This window comes from Purpureocillium takamizusanense, chromosome 6 (genome assembly GCF_022605165.1).
Source record: "Purpureocillium takamizusanense chromosome 6, complete sequence".
NCBI classification, from domain to species: Eukaryota; Fungi; Ascomycota; class Sordariomycetes; order Hypocreales; family Ophiocordycipitaceae; genus Purpureocillium; species Purpureocillium takamizusanense.
In genome coordinates this window covers 703,867-722,428 of record NC_063073.1, presented here as the reverse complement: position 1 = coordinate 722,428, position 18,562 = coordinate 703,867, and the positions used below count along the sequence as shown (strand labels likewise).

General features: G+C 60.2%; 7 protein-coding genes across 7 annotated transcripts; 3 read left to right on the top strand and 4 right to left on the bottom strand.

Annotated features, from left to right (window-relative positions):
* Positions 1 to 1,006: 1,006 nt before the first annotated feature.
* Positions 1,007 to 1,297, top strand: JDV02_006699 (uncharacterized protein; the record flags this gene model as incomplete). The annotated part of the gene is made up of 2 exons (XM_047988118.1): positions 1,007 to 1,150; positions 1,223 to 1,297. 2 exons carry the CDS (start codon positions 1,007 to 1,009, stop codon positions 1,295 to 1,297), a joined length of 219 nt encoding a protein of 72 aa, XP_047844110.1.
* Positions 1,298 to 2,778: 1,481 nt separating this feature from the next.
* On the bottom strand, positions 2,779 to 4,216 carry NTH1_2 (DNA-(apurinic or apyrimidinic site) lyase). Its single transcript, XM_047988117.1, has 2 exons — positions 3,483 to 4,216; positions 2,779 to 3,405 (listed from the first exon to the last, which is right to left on the bottom strand). Exons 1-2 carry the CDS (start codon positions 4,175 to 4,177, stop codon positions 2,943 to 2,945), a joined length of 1,158 nt encoding a protein of 385 aa, XP_047844109.1. The 5' UTR covers positions 4,178 to 4,216; the 3' UTR covers positions 2,779 to 2,942.
* Positions 4,217 to 4,527: 311 nt separating this feature from the next.
* JDV02_006697 (uncharacterized protein) lies at positions 4,528 to 7,212 on the bottom strand (the record flags this gene model as incomplete). Its single annotated transcript, XM_047988116.1, has 4 exons — positions 6,185 to 7,212; positions 5,528 to 6,111; positions 4,779 to 5,475; positions 4,528 to 4,721 (listed from the first exon to the last, which is right to left on the bottom strand). The coding sequence occupies exons 2-4, from the start codon at positions 5,897 to 5,899 to the stop codon at positions 4,528 to 4,530; spliced, it is 1,263 nt and encodes a 420-aa protein (XP_047844108.1). The 5' UTR covers positions 5,900 to 6,111; positions 6,185 to 7,212.
* Positions 7,213 to 7,265: 53 nt separating this feature from the next.
* Positions 7,266 to 8,777, bottom strand: FDH1_2 (formate dehydrogenase (NAD+); the record flags this gene model as incomplete). Its single annotated transcript, XM_047988115.1, has 5 exons — positions 7,266 to 7,486; positions 7,545 to 8,182; positions 8,246 to 8,381; positions 8,509 to 8,638; positions 8,757 to 8,777. The coding sequence occupies 5 exons, from the start codon at positions 8,775 to 8,777 to the stop codon at positions 7,266 to 7,268; spliced, it is 1,146 nt and encodes a 381-aa protein (XP_047844107.1).
* Positions 8,778 to 9,622: 845 nt separating this feature from the next.
* On the top strand, positions 9,623 to 13,179 carry ACO2_2 (Aconitate hydratase). The gene is made up of 2 exons (XM_047988114.1): positions 9,623 to 12,089; positions 12,142 to 13,179. The coding sequence occupies exons 1-2, from the start codon at positions 9,714 to 9,716 to the stop codon at positions 13,030 to 13,032; spliced, it is 3,267 nt and encodes a 1,088-aa protein (XP_047844106.1). The 5' UTR covers positions 9,623 to 9,713; the 3' UTR covers positions 13,033 to 13,179.
* A 166-nt stretch (positions 13,180 to 13,345) lies between these two features.
* ACO2_1 (aconitate hydratase) lies at positions 13,346 to 15,980 on the top strand. Its single transcript, XM_047988113.1, has 2 exons — positions 13,346 to 13,430; positions 13,501 to 15,980. Exons 1-2 carry the CDS (start codon positions 13,386 to 13,388, stop codon positions 15,898 to 15,900), a joined length of 2,445 nt encoding a protein of 814 aa, XP_047844105.1. The 5' UTR covers positions 13,346 to 13,385; the 3' UTR covers positions 15,901 to 15,980.
* Positions 15,981 to 16,044: 64 nt separating this feature from the next.
* Positions 16,045 to 18,312, bottom strand: JDV02_006693 (uncharacterized protein). Its single transcript, XM_047988112.1, has 2 exons — positions 16,826 to 18,312; positions 16,045 to 16,744 (listed from the first exon to the last, which is right to left on the bottom strand). The coding sequence occupies exons 1-2, from the start codon at positions 17,432 to 17,434 to the stop codon at positions 16,304 to 16,306; spliced, it is 1,050 nt and encodes a 349-aa protein (XP_047844104.1). The 5' UTR covers positions 17,435 to 18,312; the 3' UTR covers positions 16,045 to 16,303.
* Between the last annotated feature and the right edge of the window lie 250 nt (positions 18,313 to 18,562).

Sequence of the window (18,562 nt, the reverse complement as noted above, 5' to 3'; positions counted from 1 at the left end):
GAACCAGCGGCGTGATTCCAGGCGCTTCGATAGTCTCGTGACCGCCGGGCGACTTTGCGCCATCCATCAATTACTCAGTGGCCGCCGGCCCCCCTTTTCTCCTCGGTCGCGTGTCTGTCAGCAGTGACTTGCTACCATTAATAAGGTGCGGTACCGGATCCATCCATGATGGTGGTAGTATGAGGGTGCTGCATCTAGGGAGGTACCTATTAAGGTTGCTCGCAGCAGGCGGCGGCTCTCTCCCCCTAGCGCCTTGCAATGTACCTACCTACCTTGGACGGTTGCCCCTTCCAGCTGGCAGATGATCAGATCCATGCGTGGGCAGCCCGACCCGACGTGCTCCAGCAGCTCCACAGGAGGCGAACGGGCCCTCGGGGGCTGCTACGTACGTACCTACGTACTGCTGCCGTGGCAGGCATGGATCAATGAGTCCATTCAAACCCCCCCCAGCGCCATCTCCACCGGGCCACGGGTCCATTGGCGCCTTGCCCGCCTGGGTTGTCCTGATTCAGCCAACTGCCACCCAGCCGCGGCCGCCTCGCCTTGTCCGTGTGCCGCCCCGTTCACTCAGCCTTCCCTCCCGTCTCTACAACTACTACTACTACTACTACTACTAACTTACTACCTATAAAGCGCCGGCGCCTCCGCTGACGCACTCGCCTCTCTGCCTCCCCGTACCGCCGCCCCCGGTTGACGAACGTCCTTTTGTCACCGACTCTCGCCTACTGAACCGAAACCTTTTGTCTCCCGACAAAGCGACAAACAACCTTTGCATCCGGCCGTGCAGACCGCTTCGTCGATAAATTTCGCCGCCGCTCCGCCTTCCTCCACCGCCTTCCCTTCCTCTCTTTCCCTCCCGTCCTCTCTCGGCCCGGCCACGACACCGCCGTTATCGCACACCCACACGGTTACAACACCCCAGGCCACCCCGACTCGCCACCGTCGCCCGCCTCAAGTCAAACCACCAACTCACCCCTTACTACTCAAAACCCTCAGCAAACCCGCCATGGCCCCCAAAAAGATCCGCTGCAACGCAAAGGATTGCAAGGAGCCAGCCCAGCGCATCGTCGGCGACTGCAGCTTCTGCAAGGGCCAGTACTGCGGCAACCACCGCCTATTAGAAGACCACAAGTGCAGCGGCCTTGAGGACGTAAGTGACGGCTCGCTCTCCCTCCCGGCTGTGTCCTGACAACGGAGGCTAACTGTCCTCTTTTTTTTCCAGTGCAAGAAGCAGTCGCACGAGCGCAACGCAGCCCAGCTGCAATCCGAGCGCACGCAGGTCATCCGTGGCGTCTAGCGGCCCAATGTCCCCGACGCAACCGTCCCTCCACCCGCCAGATCAGCTTGCTCACTCACACGAGCACTTGCGCCAGGCGGTCCACCACCAGCAACACAACCATGCATCCACCGCCGCCCGCCCGGCGGCAAACCATACACACAAACACACACACTATTACAACTCTCACGAACCAGACGAATACATGAGCCACTTGTTGCTTTTTCCTTGTCCGATAGCGACCGACATGTCAGCCGGTGTTGGCGCGGCCACGGGAGGCTAGAGGCGCACTGCGGCCCCTCATGTTGTACATTTCTACCACCCAATCTGCGTTGGGTCCGGGGCCAAGTGCGGATGTCGCGCGGCGTACAGGGTTTCCACTAGGTTGATTCGATCTTGCATGTCTGTTTTTTGTCTTTCCGGGACTGTCTAGCTGGGCCTTTTTTTTCTCTTTCTTAATCGATTGCCCACTTTGCCACACTCATCGTCGTGCCGCATGACCGTGATTGATTGAACACCCCCCCGAATCAGGCTGGTCCTCGGTGATGCACCGTCGATCCTCGGTCGCCGGACGTCCTTCATCACAGGTGCCAGCTCATCGCGAAGCGACCTGGGGGGACAATGCGACTTTCGAATCGGCGGTGGCTCGGGACCTCTCGAATAGGCCAACTGCGGTCCAGCCCCCTCCCTCCCGGCGCACCCATCTCGGGCATCGCTAGTATCGCCATCGCCCGTCAGGTATGAATGCAGCAACCGGGACACGGTCCTCCGCCCCCCACGACCACCACTCTGCAACCCCGGTTCGTCCCGACCTGTCCTGGGCCGACGCTGTTTCCCCCGTCCACGTCTCTTCCACGCGAGCAAGCAAGAAGAAAGCCGGTACGGTTCTACGGACCTACGTACACGAGGCGGGCGGTGGTGTGCTTCCATAGGAGGAAGAGTCCGCAGCCGCCGCTACGTCGGCAATTGTCTCCTTGCGCGCGCGTTCTCGCCCGGTTGCACATGTGCTCTTTCGCGGGGGCCGGCGGCACGGCATCCGACTGGTCGGAGCGGTAATCCGCGAGCGGCTCTCCACACGGCTGTGGCCGGAACTCGGGGCTGTGGAGGGAGAGAGAAAGGCAGAAAAGGAAGGAAGGAAGGAAGGAAGAAAGGAATGTGCGGGCGGGTTGCCACATGTGGCGTGGCGATTGTCGCCCAGAGATGAGTGAGAACGCGGAGGGCTGAGAGGAGAAAAAGGGGGGGAGGGAGGGGATCGCGGGCTTGAGCTGACCGAACGTGGTCGCTCCTAAGTGCCGAGGAGATTGGCACAATTGGGTAGTGTCCGAATCCGACTCGGTTCTACGAAGCAGTTAGTTACGAGCGAGCCAGAGGGGTGGATGCGGACCTTGGCTCCGTGCGCTCTGCGACGCTGATGGTCCGCCGTTGCAACCACGCCATGAGTAGTGGCCGATTAGGGGGCCGGGAGGGCTGCTGGTGGCGGCGGACCGATATGAGGCCATGATGCTATTTGGAACAGTGCGGGCCTACTTTCGTAGGTTTTCCTTTGGGGAAAGTCCCCTTCACCAGCCAGCGAGGGCGAAATGTGTTGCATGGAGACAAGCACAAACAGTATACGAGTACTCTGGTATGGACCCTGCAGAATGGCATGGGAGCCGCATCCCTCAAATCAAAAGAACTCGCTCGCTTCTTGCACCTCAACCTTCTCAACCTTGACCTCCTCCTCCCCCTTGATCCTCCGGCCCTCTGCGACCTTTTTCCTGTCGGCCGCCTTGCAGAGCCCCTGGGCGCCGAGATCGCAGTCGCCGCAGCGGCGCCCGACGGGCAGGCACACGGCCTGGCCGAAGCCGACGAGCAGCCAGTTGATCTCGCGCCACTTGTCGCGGGGGAGCCACGACTGCAGCGAGTGGCGCGTCTCCTCGGGCGACTTGGTCTTGTTCCAGCCCCAGAGGTTGGTGAGGCGGTGCACGTGCACGTCGACGCCGATGCCCTCGGTGCGGTCCCACGCGACCGACATGCAGAGGTAGGCCATCTTGGGGCCAACGCCCGGCAGGGACATGAGGCCCTCGATTGTGTCGGGGATGTCGCCGTCCCACTTATCGCGGAGTATGACCGCGGCCTGCTTCAGGTACCTGGGAAGAAGAAGAAGAAACATGCGCGTTAGTCATGTAGCACCAGAGGCTTGGACCGGAGAGGAAGGCCGGCATACTTGGTCTTGTTGTTGTGGAAGCCGACGGCCCAAATCATCTGGTTGAGGAGCTTGGGATCCACGGCCAGCATGTTGTCGAGGCTCAGGCCGATCGGCGCACCCGGTTTGTGTGCAGGCAACTCCGTCTTCAGCCGTTGCATGGCGACGGCGTTGACCGTGTCCTTGGTCTGGCTGGACAGCATGAGCGCAACGAGCGTGTGGAACCGCTGGTCCTTCGGCGAGGCGTTGCGGTCAGCCAGCCGCTCGCATCCCATGGTGTCCACCGCGGCGCCATGCGCGATGCCGCCCGGCTGGCGCATCTTCTTGACGGTATTGTAAATGTCCTCCCAGTCGGACGGCGGGGCGACGGTCGCCTCGCCCGTGTCCGGATCGGTCGTCTTGCGCGCGGGCTTGCGTTCGCGCTTCGGCTTCGGTTTCGGCTTGGGCGGCGGCGATGGGATAGCGGTTAGCGCCTCCTCGAGCGTCTCGGCCTTGACCTTGACGACCGGTGCGTCGTCACCATCGTCGCTGTCGATGCGGCGTCGCTTGGCTGGGGGCACGGCATCTTCAATGTCGGGGGTGCCACTCTTGATGAGGGCGCCAGCGCCGGCGTAGGAGAAGCGGGAGAGAGACCGGGTGACGCGCCGGGGTGCGACGATTTCGGAGGCGCGCTCGAAGAGTTTGGATGTGTCCTTTGAGACCCGCGAAGACCGCATTGCGTGGGCTGTCTGTGGTTGTGGTTTTGCGGGTTCGGAGCAGCCTCCTTGGACGACGAAATGGAAATGCCATCATTACGAAGCAACGCGACGCGACTTCCCGAGATGGCTAATAGGGGTCCGCTGATAGGCTGGACGGGCGAGCACTAATGTCGGTCTGTGTCCAATCTGCCGGCGGCATCTCTGGTGGGGGCCGAAACTTTGGCTGACACCGCTGGCGGTCATGCATTCACTCTCCGCAGCATCTCACGCCTTAGGGCAAGCTTGTTTTGCATTCTGGGGAGCTACCAACGTAAACGAACGATCGGTATCAAAATCGTCGATTTGTCCTCACTCAGTCATCCCTGTGGCTAGGCCGATGCGCCGACAGCGGAAAACATGAGGCACCTTCCTCCTTTGGGCGACAGCATGAATTGGTTGCTCTGCTCCATATCCTCGTCAGTCATGCCGTCCACCGACGCCATTGTTGCATCTGGAAACGCCAGGAAGAACCGGGCCGTTGCGAGCCGGATCTCGAGATGGGCTAGGTGTAGCCCGATGCACACTGCATATACATCAGCTTGTCATCTCGTCACGATGGGGCCTTGCCTTGATTACATACCTCGAGCTCCCTTGCCGAAGCTCATGAACGCGTCCTTCATGGCCTGTGTCGGCGATGCCCACCTTGAGGGATCAAAGGAAAGTGGCTCTGGAAAGATGTCTGGGTCCTTGTTCGTAGAATACGCCTGCGCGCAGACAAGCACACCCTCGTCCAAGGTATAGTCGCAGAGCTCGGCGCCGCCTGCCGGCACCTGGCGGGGCAAGCTCGCCGGCGCCGCGGGGTAGAGACGAAGCACCTCGTTGATGACCTGGCCTAGGTAGGGTAGGTTATTGAGGTCCTGATCGTCAAAATCATCGGACAAGAGCTGCAGCTCCTTGAGCAGGGCAGACCGGACGGGGGGGTGGCGGCACACGGCCAACACGAGGTAGGTGAGCGTACTGGCCGCGGTGTCGCTGCCGGCGATGATGTAAAGCTCGGCATCGTTGCGCATCTCCTCAAAGGTGAGAGTGTCGGCGTCCTTGGCCTTGAGTAGGTTGGCGAAGAGTGTCTGATGCGCCACCTCGGGCGTCGCCTCGACCGCCTTCTTGTATTGGCTGAGCGCCTCAGCGGCGTACCGCGTCGCGGTGACGGCGTGTTCTAAGCTTTTGCTAAAATAAGGCAGCGGAACCTTGTCAGAGATAGAAATGAGGAGCGGAAGCGTGGCGCGAACAAAGCCGTGTCGTCCTGCCTCTTCCAACATGCGAATGTATTCGTTTTTCTGGCATCGTCAGCCATGGCGAGCGGCGCCTAATCTGTTGGCAACAGCTCACCTCTCCATGCTCCAGAGTGTTGAACGACTCTCCAAAGGACAATTCGGCAATGACGTCCGTCGCGAACAGCAGCCACCATTTGTACATGTCCGCCGCGCCCTTGGACCTCATTTCCTCCCTGGCCTTTTGGATGGCCAGCTTGCACCGGGAATCCACCAGCGGCCTGTACGCACGAATGGACGTCTCCGAGAGGGGCGCGCCGAGGAGCCGGCGGTGCCTCTTATGAAACTCTACATTGCTTGTGCTGAAGAGACTCTCGTGGCCGAGCGGTGTGAGATGCCGGTACCAAATCGGCTTGAGAAACGTGTGCCGTGCCGAGTAGATGATCTTGAGCGCGTCCACGTCACAAATGCCCACCTCGTTCGGGCCCATGCGGACAATGCGGCCTACGGCTACTGTCAGCCAATACTCAGACCGGCACTCCAGATTCGAAGACAAAACCCGCCGTAGCGCTGGTGCAGGCTGTGAATCCACTCGGTTCGCGTCCCCCTGAGAAGCTGATAGACGCCCACGGCGCTCGTCCACTTCGTATGCCACGGCCCTGGCAGCCGCGACGTCGAGCTGCGAAGAACCTTGTATACTTTCTGGTGCGTGTAAGCTAGCAATACTCGAAAAACAAAGACACAAGGCTTTCTTTCGTTCCCAAGGAACACGGACATTGAGCAGAAGTAGCGCCACAAGGACGCCGAGCATGAGCCACAAGCGGGCAAGCCTGTTGTTGTCAATCATCGTTGTCAGAGTTGCACTTGATTTTCGTTTGCAGATGCCATAGTCGCCCCAGATATTACCACCCGTCTCTGCGTCAACACTCGGTTTATATACACCGACTGCTCACGCGGAGGCGTGATGCTTGTCAACACTCATCTACATGGTGGAGAGCGTGTGTAACGTGAAATCATATAACCCGTTCAGCTTCGTAACGTCATAGACAACTACTATTCGCCAACAGCCATGTCTCTATTTGCCCAAGACATGCCCCGATGGGCCCGCTTGCATCGTGAGCCGGACGGTCAAAACCAAGAGCCAGCGCAGTCGCTGTTCTATAGTCTTTCATAGCCCGCGGGCCGCGATGGTTTTCAGTTCTTGCCACAGCGCGCCGTCCCGCCGGCCACTCAAGGTACGCCGAGGCTCATCCGAGTCGCTATTTGAGAATGCCTAAACCTACAAGATACTTCGTGCCGTACAGAAAGGTCAGCCTGTGATGCGAATAGAGGAATTGCAAAGGATGAATAGGAGTTCTCCGCAAGTCGTCATGCGATGCATACGACGTCGCACAACAGCGGCGGCTTTAAACCCTGGCCGTTGTCTGTGGCTTACGAGATGTGCTCCTGGGAGCTGAATATGGCACACCTTTGGCTAGCATAGACTCGATAGTCGGCAACTGTCTTGCCGGTGTGCTCACATGGTCCATCCTTTCGACTGGCCATGACTTGGTTGCAGACACCACGGGACTGGATGGCTGACTGGTAGGAGATCCGGCGGCTTGAGCACATGAGTCGGACTGCGTTAGCTGTAGGGCGTCATCGTGACGTTCAATCTTCTCTCGTTAGAATCGGCCATGCTCGGTGCACGCCGCGCATCGGGTAGTGTGTTGCTGCTGTGGCTTTGGGGCGAGGCACGGTGCTCATTGTCATTGGCGCGACGCGGAGGTGGTGGCCATCAAGGTCGACGCCCAAGCATATAAGACCCCACGACTTCAATTTTCCCCTCTGCATCTTCAAACTCATGCCTACTAAGTCTACAATTTCCGCATGTCCACGACGGCGCGGATGCAGTCGCCGCTCTTCATTGTCTCAAACGCCGCGTTCATCTCGCCGAGCGTCTTGCGGTGAGTGATGAACTCGTCCACCTTGAGCGCGCCGCTGAGATAGTCGGAGACGAGACTCTCCATCTGGGAGCGGCCCTTGATGCCTCCAAAGGCGCAGCCCTTCCACACGCGGCCGGTGACGAGTTGGAAAGCTGATCCGTCAGCAGGGCACAGAGCATGACATGCAAACGCGACAGGGGCGGGACTTACGTCTGGTGGCAATCTCCTGGCCGGCGGCGGCGACACCGATGATGATGCTCTCGCCCCAGCCCTTGTGGCAGGCCTCGAGGGCAGCGCGCATCACGTTGACGTTGCCAGTGCAGTCAAAGGTGTAGTCGCAGCCGCCGTCGGTCATCTCGATGAGCTTCTCGGCGATGGTCTGGCCCCTGAGGTCGTTGGGGTTCACAAAGTCGGTCGCGCCAAACTTCTTGGCCCACTCTTCCTTGGCCGGGTTGACGTCAACGACGATGATCTTGCCGGCCTTGTTGATGACGGCGCCCTGGACCACGGACAGGCCCACGCAACCGGCACCAAAGACGGCAATGTTGGAGCCCTCCTCGACCTTGGCCGTCACGCGGGCAGCACCGTAGCCCGTGGTGATGCCGCAGCCGAGCAGGCAGGTGCGGTCCATGGGGGCATCGGGCTGGACGGCGACGATAGAGATGTCGGCGACGACGGTGTACTGAGAAAAGGTCGACGTGCCCATGAAGTGGAGGATGTCCTTGCCCTTGCACTTGAAGCGCGAGGTGCCGTCGGGCATGACGCCCTTGCCCTGCGTTGCACGGATCTTGCCGCAGAGGTTCGTCTTGCCCGACTTGCAGAACTTGCACTCCTTGCACTCGGGGGTGCTGGGCCTGTTAGCCGATTCGTCCTCACGGGAAGGGGGGGTTTCGGGAGGTGGGGGGACGAACTAGAGAGCGACAACGTGGTCACCGGGCTTCACGTTGGTGACGCCCTCACCCACCGACTCGACGATGCCGGCGCCCTCGTGCCCCAGGATGATGGGGAACGCGCCCTCGGGGTCCTTGCCGGAGAGCGTGTACGCGTCTGCTTCCTGTCAGCGACGTGCTCCCTGTCGCGGGCTCGACGGTGCGGGCCCTATAGGCCGTTGTCGCGGGCCCTATCGGCCTCGTGGTGTTCACGGGACGCGGGCTCTAAAGTCCTCGTCACTTACCCGTATGGCACACGCCTGTGTAGTAGATCTCAATGCGGACCTCGTGCGCCTTGGGAGGGGCAACCTCGACATCCTCGATGCTCAGCTCCTTGCCGGCCTCCCAGGCGACGGCAGCCTTGCAAGTGATTGTCTGGCTCTGTCTGTCAGTCGCGAGCGAGCGAGGAGGGGCAGCCATGCGGGGGTAAAAACAATGGACAAGCAGGCAGGCAGTCCGCGGAGGAGGGGTCGAAGGAGTTTGGGTCGCTTACCTTTCCTGCGGTAGAGGCCATCGTGAGGAATCGCTACGGCTAGATAAGACGGGATCGTCAATGTAGAAAGTTGACAGTGCAGGGTCCAGCGTGGGTTTTATTGTGCGAAAGATTGATGGTAGCTGCCCGCACTGGGCGTGGCGTTTATTGGCAGTCGTGACGACACCCCGATCGCCGAAGCCGCCGTTCGCGTGGAGCTGGAGCTGCTCTTCTGCTACTGCTTCCAGGTTCGTACCGCACGTCCATCTACCCCGCTGTGGAGCCGCCGCGCCCAGCGACGGTGCGCGCCCACTTGATGGCTTCGGCCACAGCGCTCCAGCTCGCCAACACCGCGTTTCAGGCAGTCAACCGTCGGCGTGACTGAATGACATCCATTCATGGCGCTCTCCCTCCTCGGGGGCTCGGGATTCGGCCTCCTGCTTCGGCCTGTCGCTGCCAGCCGGCGCTCACAGACGCACACACGTACATACTTCGTACAGTAGTACACGTAACAGCCGGCCAACCACCGCTCCATCCTGCCCGATCTGCACCAAGTGGTGTTGGGCTCTTGCTGTACCTCATGCCATCCGTCCACAGAATGGCTGGCCGATGCAGGTGACCTCCATGGTAGCGTTCCGGGGTCGGCAGTTCTGTCTGCCAGTGGCTTCCATCGCTCTTCCCGTCGCTGTCGGATCCAGCCGCCAGCTGCTGCCCCTCCAATTGAAAGCCCGAATTCCAGGGAGTCGTAGCCTAATTGGAGCCCCCCCGGGGCCCCCTGCAGAGAGCTGCAGTGGGGCCCGCCCCCAACGGCAAAACCACGGCAACGGGCGCGACAGCTCAAAAATATCTGGGCAGCCTCGAGACGCGTGCTTTGTGCTGCAGCTTCTGGAAACACCGTTCCGCATCCCCATCATCGTCTTACATGTAGCGCTCGGTCCCGCCACATCTGCTGTCCGACTAGGCTCGGCCAATCTCACAATGGCGCATCGATTCATCGTCGAGTCGAGCCCTCCCGCGAGCCCGGATGCCCACGCGGCGCCCTCGACGCCCGATCGGCGATCGCACAATGTGACGGGCTTCTCCTTCTTGGCCGACAACCCGTCGACGACGCCTGCTGGCCCGCCGCCTCCGTCCTCCACCGCTTCCTTCACACCCGCTGGTGCGCCTTCGGAGTCGTATTTGGGCAGCTCCATCATGCGAGGCGTGGGCGGAACCGGGAGCAAGCCGTTTGGCTTCGGGGCCCAGTCTCAGAGCTCGGGGAGGAACCTGTTTGGTCGAAGCGACACCTCGGCGTCTCTGGGCCGCTCCTTGCGGGGCACGAGGCAACCCTCGGGCCTGAGCAGGCAATTCACCGCCGACGAAGATGACATTGAGGAAGATGAGGCCGAGGACGAGGACGCCTCCGGCGAAGAGCTGCCTCCACATCCCGGCAGTTTGTTTCGCCCATCCGGACGCTCAAAAAATCATGCAGAGATGCAGGATATAGACGCGGCGATGGACCAGATTATCGAGCGCGACATCGACGCCGAAGGCGAGGAGTACGATGATGAGGAAGAGCCTGAGTCAGAGGAGGCTTCTTCGGAAGAGGCGTCTGACGACGGCGACATGTTCCTCAACATGCGACATGACGACCGACCGTACGGACAGCCCATAATTGGAGAGGGGGACGATCTGTTGATGCTTCAAACCCCGGCGGCAACAGACCGCGTTCGCAAGGAAGCCGAAGACATCTTTCGTCGCTCGTCTGCGCGAGTTGGTGGCTCCATACGCGAGTTTCAGTTTGCATCGATTGCCAGAGAGTTTTACGCGAACCAAGAGCCGGCGCATCTGACAGAGACTCCGGGAGTAATTCTCAAAACAGAAGACCTGGTGTGTCGACTTTATGACGAAGGCGTTGGAACCGAGGACGATACAGAGAAGATGGACAACTCCCTTGCCAACATCACTTGCCGTCTCGTCAAGCTGTGGAATGATTACGTCGAGGGCCTACCGCAGCCAGAGGGCGAGGACTTTGTCACAATCGGCCCCGGTTCGCAGGCTGAGCCGTTTGAGAAGGCCGCGTATGTTGCGCATCTGATCTTGCGCATGCACCACACGAGGTTCGAGGAGAATACCGAAGAGGAAAAGACGCCGCCGCTGCCCGAGATCCTCTTCGACTGGCTCCAGACCAGCCACAACCTGTACCCGGACCAGGTTCGAGAAATCAACCGGTACAAGCCCAGTCCGGCGTCCCACAGCCTTTACTGGCAGACGTTACGGTCTGCCCTTCTTCGTGGCGACGTTAGTGGCGCGTTACAGCTGCTCAAGAACGCCGGCTGGGAACATGTACGCCGAGAGCCTAACGGTCTATTCGCCTACGAAGATCCCGCCCTCGAGAACACTCGCCGGGTTGTGGACGCGACGTGCGACATACTGGAGCAGTGCCCGGCAATGAGGTCCGACTGGGACATCTGGAGCAGCAATTGGACGCTCTTCCGAGTACAAGCCAGGGGCTCCTTGGACCGCCTCACTCTCCTTGCAGAAGGCGGAGGCGCTCAAGGCGCGGGCTCTGGCTTGGCAGGCGCAACGTCCATAACGACCATGGCCAGAAAGGCCTCGAGCAAGATTCCGTGGGAAATCTACGAAAATCTGCAGGTTGTGTATGGCATTCTTCTCGGCAACCAAGACTCAATCCTGGACACGGCGCAAGACTGGTGCGAGGCGACTGTTGGCCTGTTCGGCTGGTGGGATGACGGCCAGCGGAAGAACTTGAGATCTAGTTTTGGCGCGTCCGCCTCCCGCTTCACAAGCGCCAGCGATTACTTTGAACGGCTCAGCTCTGCCTTTCACACAGTACTGCATTCCGATATGAACCCAAACACCATCAACCCCGTCGAGGTCGCCATAGCATCCGCGTTTGAGGGAAACGTCAACGCGGTCGTTGGATGCCTGAGGATGTGGTCACTTCCCATAGCCACTTCTGTGGCTGAGATTGCATCGCTTGGCCAGTGGCTCCCCGCGACGCAGAACTCGAAGCCATTGCCCCTGGACACGCTCGACATGGACGACCTGGCCCTTTTGGGCGTCTTGCCGCCCTCGACCGACGATATCGAGGGTATCAAGGACACAACTATGGTATTATATGCGAGGGAACTGGCCGGTATCGAGCATCTGTCTTCGACACGCGATGGATGGGAGATGGCCATCCAGGTCCTTGGACGCATGGATCAGACGCAAAAGTCGGAGGAGACGGTGGGCGAGCTCCTGAGAGACCTGCTCGCGACGCTTGATGAACACTCGAGCCAGACGGTGGATAAGATGTGGCGGATCCTCAACGATCTCGGCATGGTGACCTTTGCCGAAGAAACAGCAGAGGTATGTGATGCTCTGCACAATCTGAAGCGAAAGCTAACGTGGAACAACATAGACATTCGCCGACATTCTGTCCAAGGAATCTCACAGATATGGTGAAGCTCTTTGGTACTACGCCTTGGCTCATCGCACGGATCGGGTCCGCGACGTCCTCAACCTCCTCATGTCATACTCATTGGTGCAATCGACAGCGTACCCGCCGGAAAAGGACCTGGATGAGGAACTCAAGAACCTGCTTCGAAAGCGCACGGAAACCCTGGAAAGGCGAGCGCAGCAGGACATTGAGGCGGCCCAGCTGCTGGGGCGGACGCTCAGCGGCTACGCCACGCTCCGCAAGTTTTATGAGCTCAGAGACAGTGCTGCTCAAGAAAAGTCTCCTAGCAAGGCTATGACGCTCAAGAAACAAGCCGCCTTTGCACTTGTCGCCGTCATCTCGAGTTCGGATGACAACATTCGCGGCGGGCTTTACGATGAGAGCCGAGACGCTGTCGTGAGCGAAGACTTCCTGCTCGCGCTACTGGGTGAAGCCACCGTCTTTGTCCAGCAGTCGCCGTCACTCGTCTCCCTGGAGCATATCGACATCTTGCTCAAGGCCATCGAAGACATCCAGACCGTTGGGTCGCGCATCTACGAGACGTGCGACGAGTTCTTCAGCCTGGTGCTGTCTTCGGGGCAGGGGCTCAAGGGATCCACGCCGGCAGACCTCATGAAGAAGTCGACGAGCTCGTTGAGCGGAAGCAGTTATGTTATGAGCGGAAGCTCAATGCTGGTGAGCCACCTCCACAAGTCGGTGGCTGGAGGCAAAGTGCAGCGGGGGTGGGACTGGAGGAAAGGATGGGCGGCCAACACCAAGGGAGAGGATGTGCTGCGCAAGCTGCGGCTGGGGCTCTCCCGGGATCTGTCTGCCCTGTGGCTCGCAGAGGCGGACGGGGTGGCTGTCTTTTAGATGCGACGTCGCATGGGTTAGGGTTACGCACAAGGCGTTGACGGCTGTGGATTGCAAGGCGGGTGTATCATATCTCGTGGGATTTTAATGACTATGAAGAGGCGAGACGCATCAAGTATGTACATGCACGATTCCAAGCCGCTGGACCACGATGATTTGATGCTACGTACTTGGGACGTATTTTCTTTCCCACAATGATTCTGCCGCCGCGACATTTTGACGTCTGGTGCCGACCATCGGCCCCACCTCCACCAATTAGCCACTAGCAAGGGCCAATCCAGGGCCTCGCATTAACAAGTTCCTCGCCTCGCCTCGAGATCTTGGATGAATCACATCGCATTCGGCGCAGCAACATGGCCCCGATTGAACTGGCCCGACGCTCTGGAGGCGCCATGACGGTGAGTTCCCCTTTGCCCATCTGTCTGTACTGTATGGAGAAGTTGATGCACTGACAACCCTCTGCTGCAGAGCATCCTCCGACGCGCCAGCAGCGTCGCCGGTTCCGGCCTCGGCGCCGGCGTCCCTCGTGCGCTCAGCGCGACCGCGGCACGACACTTCTCGAGCGTCGGGTCGCTGCCGCCGACGTATGAGCGGCTCTTCAACAAGTACACGGAAGTGCGGCGCGTCCTCGGTGCTCAGCGGCTGACGCTGGCTGAGAAGATCCTCTACAGCCACCTCGACAACGTCGAGGAGTCGCTGCTGAGCAACACGGACAATGGACGCAGCATCCGCGGCAAGGCGAACCTGCGGCTCAAGCCCGACCGCGTCAACATGCAGGACGCGTCCGCACAGATGGCGCTGCTGCAGTTCATGTCCTGCAACCTGGAGCGGCCGGCCATCCCCGCCAGCATTCACTGCGATCACTTGATTGTGGGCTCCAAGGGCGCCGACAGCGATCTCTCGGCCGGCATCGAGACGAACAAGGAGGTGTTTGACTTTTTGGAGTCGGCTGCGCGCAAGTTTGGCATGGACTTTTGGCCGCCCGGCGCGGGAATTATCCACCAGACCGTCCTCGAGAACTACGCGCTCCCGGGCCTTATGATGCTGGGGACCGACAGCCACTCACCCGGCGCATCGGGCATGTGCAACATCACCATCGGAGTCGGCGGTGCAGACGCGGTCGAGGCTCTCGTCGGCGCGCCTTGGGAACTCAAGGCGCCCAAGGTGCTTGGTGTCGAGCTGACGGGCAAGCTCAACGACTGGGTGGCCCCCAAAGACATCATTCTGCGTCTGGCCGGCGAGCTCACCGTCCGCGGTGGCACGGGCTCCATCATCGAGTACTTCGGACCCGGCGTCGACACGCTGAGCTTGACGGGCATGTCTACGGTGTGTAATATGGGAGCCGAGGTTGGCGCGACGACGTCCATCTTCCCATACACGGCGGCGTCGGCGCGGTATCTCCATTCCACCCGGCGGAGCCAGGCCGTCGCCAACGCCGAGGCGCTGCAGAGCTTCCCCGGGGCGGGCACGTCCGAGGACGCCAAGTTCCGCTTCCGGGCCGACGAGGGCGCCGAGTACGACCAGGTCATCAAGATCAACCTCTCGGAGCTCGAGCCGCACATCAACGGACCCTTCACCCCGGACCTGGCCACGCCCCTGTCCAAGTTTAAGGACGTCGTAAAGGACCAGAAGTGGCCCGAGAAGCTGTCGGCCGGCCTCATCGGCAGCTGCACCAACAGCTCGTACGAGGACATGACGCGCGTCGAGAGCCTACTCAAGGAGGCCGCAAGTGCTGGGCTCAAGCCGGCGGCCGATTTCTACATCACCCCCGGCAGCGAGCAGATCCGCGCGACGCTCGAGCGCGACGGGACGCTCGAGACCTTTGCGGGCGCTGGCGGCATCGTGCTGTCCAACGCTTGCGGCCCCTGCATCGGCCAGTGGAAGCGGCACGACGGCGTCGAAAAGGGCACCTCCAACGCCATCCTGACCTCGTACAACCGAAACTTCCGCGGCCGCAACGACGGCAACCCCGAGACCATGAACTTCCTCGCGTCGCCTGAGATCGTCACGGCCATGGCGTTTGCCGGTTCGACAACCTTCAACCCCATGAAGGACGCGCTCAAGACGCCCGACGGCAAGGAGTTCCGCTTCTCCGCGCCCCACGGCCTCGAGGGCCCCGAGACGCCCTTTGAGTCTGGCGTCGCCTCGCTCGGCGTCCTGTCGCAAGAGGCCGACCCCAGCATCGAGGTTGCTATCTCACCCTCGTCAGAGCGCCTCGCCTTCCTCGAGCCCTTTGCGCCCTTCCCGCAGTCCGACCTCACCGGGCTCCGCGTCCTCGTCAAGGTCACGGGCAAGTGCACCACCGACACCATCTCGGCCGCCGGGCCCTGGCTCAAGTACAAGGGCCACCTGCCCAACATCAGCACCAACACGCTTAACACGGCCGTCAACGCCGAGACGGGCGAGGTCAACGCCGCGTACGACCTCGACGGATCCCGGCACACCATCCCCGACCTCGGCGCCCTCTGGAAGGAGCGCGGCCAGGAGTGGCTCGTCGTCGCCGAGCACAACTACGGCGAGGGCTCCGCCCGCGAGCACGCCGCCCTCCAGCCCCGCTACCTCGGCGCCCGCGTCGTCCTGACCAAGTCCTTTGCCCGCATTCACGAGACCAACCTCAAGAAGCAGGGCGTCGTGCCCCTGACCTTTGCCGACGAGGCCGACTACGACAAGATCTCGGCCGGCGACGAGGTCAGCACCGTCGGGCTCTACGAGATGCTGCAGAACGGCGGCACGGGCGAAGTCTTCCTCCGCGTCAAGCGCGCTGGCGCTGACGAGGTGCTCATCCCCACCAAACATGCCGTCACCAAGGACCAGGCCGGCTTCATCCTCGCCGGTAGCGCCCTCAACCTGCTGTCCAAGGGTATTTGAGCTGGGGCTTTTAAACCCATGAGGCAGCAGAGCGTTGGTGTTTTTTTTTCTTGTACACTGTGTCGGAGGCGTCTGGTCGATTCCCCCCCCAAAAGAGGTAGTAGTAGAGGCTGGCAATGAAATGGACGAGCTCAAAATACATTTGTCATATATTTGTTAATTCCATATCGACTTTGTGTCGACCTGCAGCCCGGCCGTGGTAACGTGTATATATGCCGGGTGAGAACCGCAGAACCCAAAAATTCTTCTGCCCCAAGCTAATTGAAGATGAAGCCTAATGTACTTCCAGCAACACATCACTCATCGCTAAACGCCCTTCGGTCCCGCTATGCCCGTAAACCGTGATAAGAAGTCGTAAATGCCACCACCTTTTCGTCTTGCGCATATCCTGTCTGCTCGCTCGTTACGCCTCATCTCGATCCTGGCTGTGACGAGGACTCAGCACTAGGGCCATGTAAAAATCGATCGTCTGCTTGTTGGTTATTCTCGCACCCATGGCGCGCTGCTGCTGTAATATTCGCGCTGCCTCTTCATGTTTCTCAGATAGTATCGCCCCCTCTCGATTTTCTCGAAACCACGCACAGGCCTTCAACCAGTCACGGTTCCGCAGCACGTCCACGGGGAGCTTCGACTCGGGGACATCTTCGAAATCAATCACTCGATTATAGCCCCACGGCTCTGGGTCCGAGGCTGTGCCTGGGTGTCGCTTTTTGCGAGCCAGCTGCTTTTCACGATGGACTCGCTGCAACCATCGCCTCCTCTCGACGACCTTGCCGAACCAATGCTTGCGGTTGCCGCGCTCCTTGATTTCCAAAGCCTTGGCCTCGTGCCACTTCTTGTCTCGCTTGTGCATACCGTGAACCCTGGGATCAGCATGGATATAAAGCCTGTTATCTTCGCTCAAAGATTGAGTCGGCCTCTGTACCTGCGATAGGAACACTCCAGGAGGCGGCCTGGACGCTGAAGGTTGCCCGTATATCAGGGCATCGAAAGCGGCCGCATCGAAGTCACGGGTTTCCGGCGGCTTTGGCACTTCGGTGTAGGGCTTTATCCTGCCGGGGGAGCGTCCCGCGCAAAGCTCTTGGTCTTCTAGAGATAGGCTTGCGGAGCGTTGACTCGTGGATGAAGGTGGTGTCGGCTGCCAGTCGGGCAATTTGGAGTCAGAGACCAGACTTGGCGTGGAGTCTTGGGCGACAGCTACCGGAGCATTTGCGTTGCTGGCCTCTTTACCAAGGTCCGGCTTTGTTGAAACAAGGTTTGGACTGGCCCGAAGGGTGCTTCCCGAGGGTTGCGCTGACTTTCCACCGGCATCAGCACCGGTTAAGGAGGCAATCAATCTGGCTCTGGACGTCCGCTTAGCCTTGTGCCTTGCTCCGCTGAAACTCGGTGGGCAATCAGCTGCCGGCATTGATGAGACACGAGGGTTGGACGATGCCGAGTTGCCATGTTCCGTCTCACCACCGACAGCGGTCGGCGGTGCCTGCAACTGACCTCCGGTCACGGCCGTTGTGGCCGGGGGATCATTGCCTGACATGCCGAATCAAAAGACAGTAATGCGAGTCGACCCCAGGTGTAGCAGATTCCTCGCATGCTGCCTTTAGACTGTCAACAATGCAGCCTGAGAAGCTTGCCGGTGCAGAGCTCATTGGCACACCTGCCCGGAAGCAGAGTGCGACCGACTGGTGGTGCCTAGATGTGTCTAGGGTCAGTATAAGCAACCTGTGGTATGATGGCGAAAGAAAAAGGACAAAGTCTCGATGGCCGTCAGATCTTTTCAGTTTTCGTTGAATCTTCAAGCAGAACGCAGCGGTTTCGCGGTGTTGGCTGAACAAAGCCTGTGGGCCGCAGCCTTTGGTCCAGCTTCGTTGCACAAAGGGACGCAGGACTCCATGTTGCGGCTGCAAATGTGCATATTGTCTCCTCCCCCGTGAACCAACAAGGCCACTGAACAGGCCCGTCGCGCACGATAATGTGCAAGAGAGCAAGGGCGGCGCCGTGGTCAGGCAAACAGCTGTCAGCCTGGGGTGGCGCCGTGGGGTTGAGCCGTTGGCCGCGAAACCAGAAGGTGTCTTTGCGTCAGACCTTTTACCATGGTACATCACTCGGCCGAGAACTGTGCAAGAGTCGAAGTAGCATGACGAGATAACTCACCGAGCGCAGTTGCCCGCTCCGTCTCGCGATGCGCGGGGCGCGGGATCCGTGGGCGTCGTGGCAAACCCGTCACATGACCGAGAGGACGATTTGGAAAACAGGCAGTCGTCGTGGAAACGCAGCAGCGGGTCGCGGGACGGCTGTCAGAGCGTGAGCCGCAGAGAATGTGGGAGAGGAGGATGGTGGCGACGGAAGAGGAGACAATGAAAGGTATAAGTGCAGTCTTTTGTGTTTAGTGAGGAAGGCGTCTGGAGACCCGGGAAGGCAACACGGCTTGAGGCCCATTGGCCCGTGCAGCAACCTCTATAATTTAGCCTGGGTGGGTGGTAAGCCGGACGCGCGCGCCAATCTGCGACAGCACACACGTGCCGCGGGGGCTCCAGCTGTCTGCAGGAAACCTACAGGTGACTTCCAATGGAGTAGGGCTAACGCAGTGGAGGGCCGCCAGGCAGGACCAGGGTGCCGCGACCCACTGGAAGGCACTGAGAATGGCACACGTATGGATGGAGTC

Excerpts from the sequence above, each read along its gene's own strand:
- JDV02_006693 (XM_047988112.1), bottom strand. The coding sequence starts at position 17,434 with ATGTCAGGCAATGATCCCCCGGCCACAACGGCCGTGACCGGAGGTCAG. Across the intron at positions 16,745-16,825 it reads CTGGAGTGTTCCTATCGCAG|CGAGACAAGAAGTGGCACGA; the intron begins GTACAGAGGCCG and ends GGTATGCACAAG.
- NTH1_2 (XM_047988117.1), bottom strand. The coding sequence starts at position 4,177 with ATGCGGTCTTCGCGGGTCTCAAAGGACACATCCAAACTCTTCGAGCGC. Across the intron at positions 3,406-3,482 it reads TTCCACAACAACAAGACCAA|GTACCTGAAGCAGGCCGCGG; the intron begins GTATGCCGGCCT and ends TCTTCTTCCCAG.
- ACO2_1 (XM_047988113.1), top strand. The coding sequence starts at position 13,386 with ATGGCCCCGATTGAACTGGCCCGACGCTCTGGAGGCGCCATGACG. Across the intron at positions 13,431-13,500 it reads GCTCTGGAGGCGCCATGACG|AGCATCCTCCGACGCGCCAG; the intron begins GTGAGTTCCCCT and ends CCTCTGCTGCAG.
- ACO2_2 (XM_047988114.1), top strand. The coding sequence starts at position 9,714 with ATGGCGCATCGATTCATCGTCGAGTCGAGCCCTCCCGCGAGCCCGGAT. Across the intron at positions 12,090-12,141 it reads TTGCCGAAGAAACAGCAGAG|ACATTCGCCGACATTCTGTC; the intron begins GTATGTGATGCT and ends GGAACAACATAG.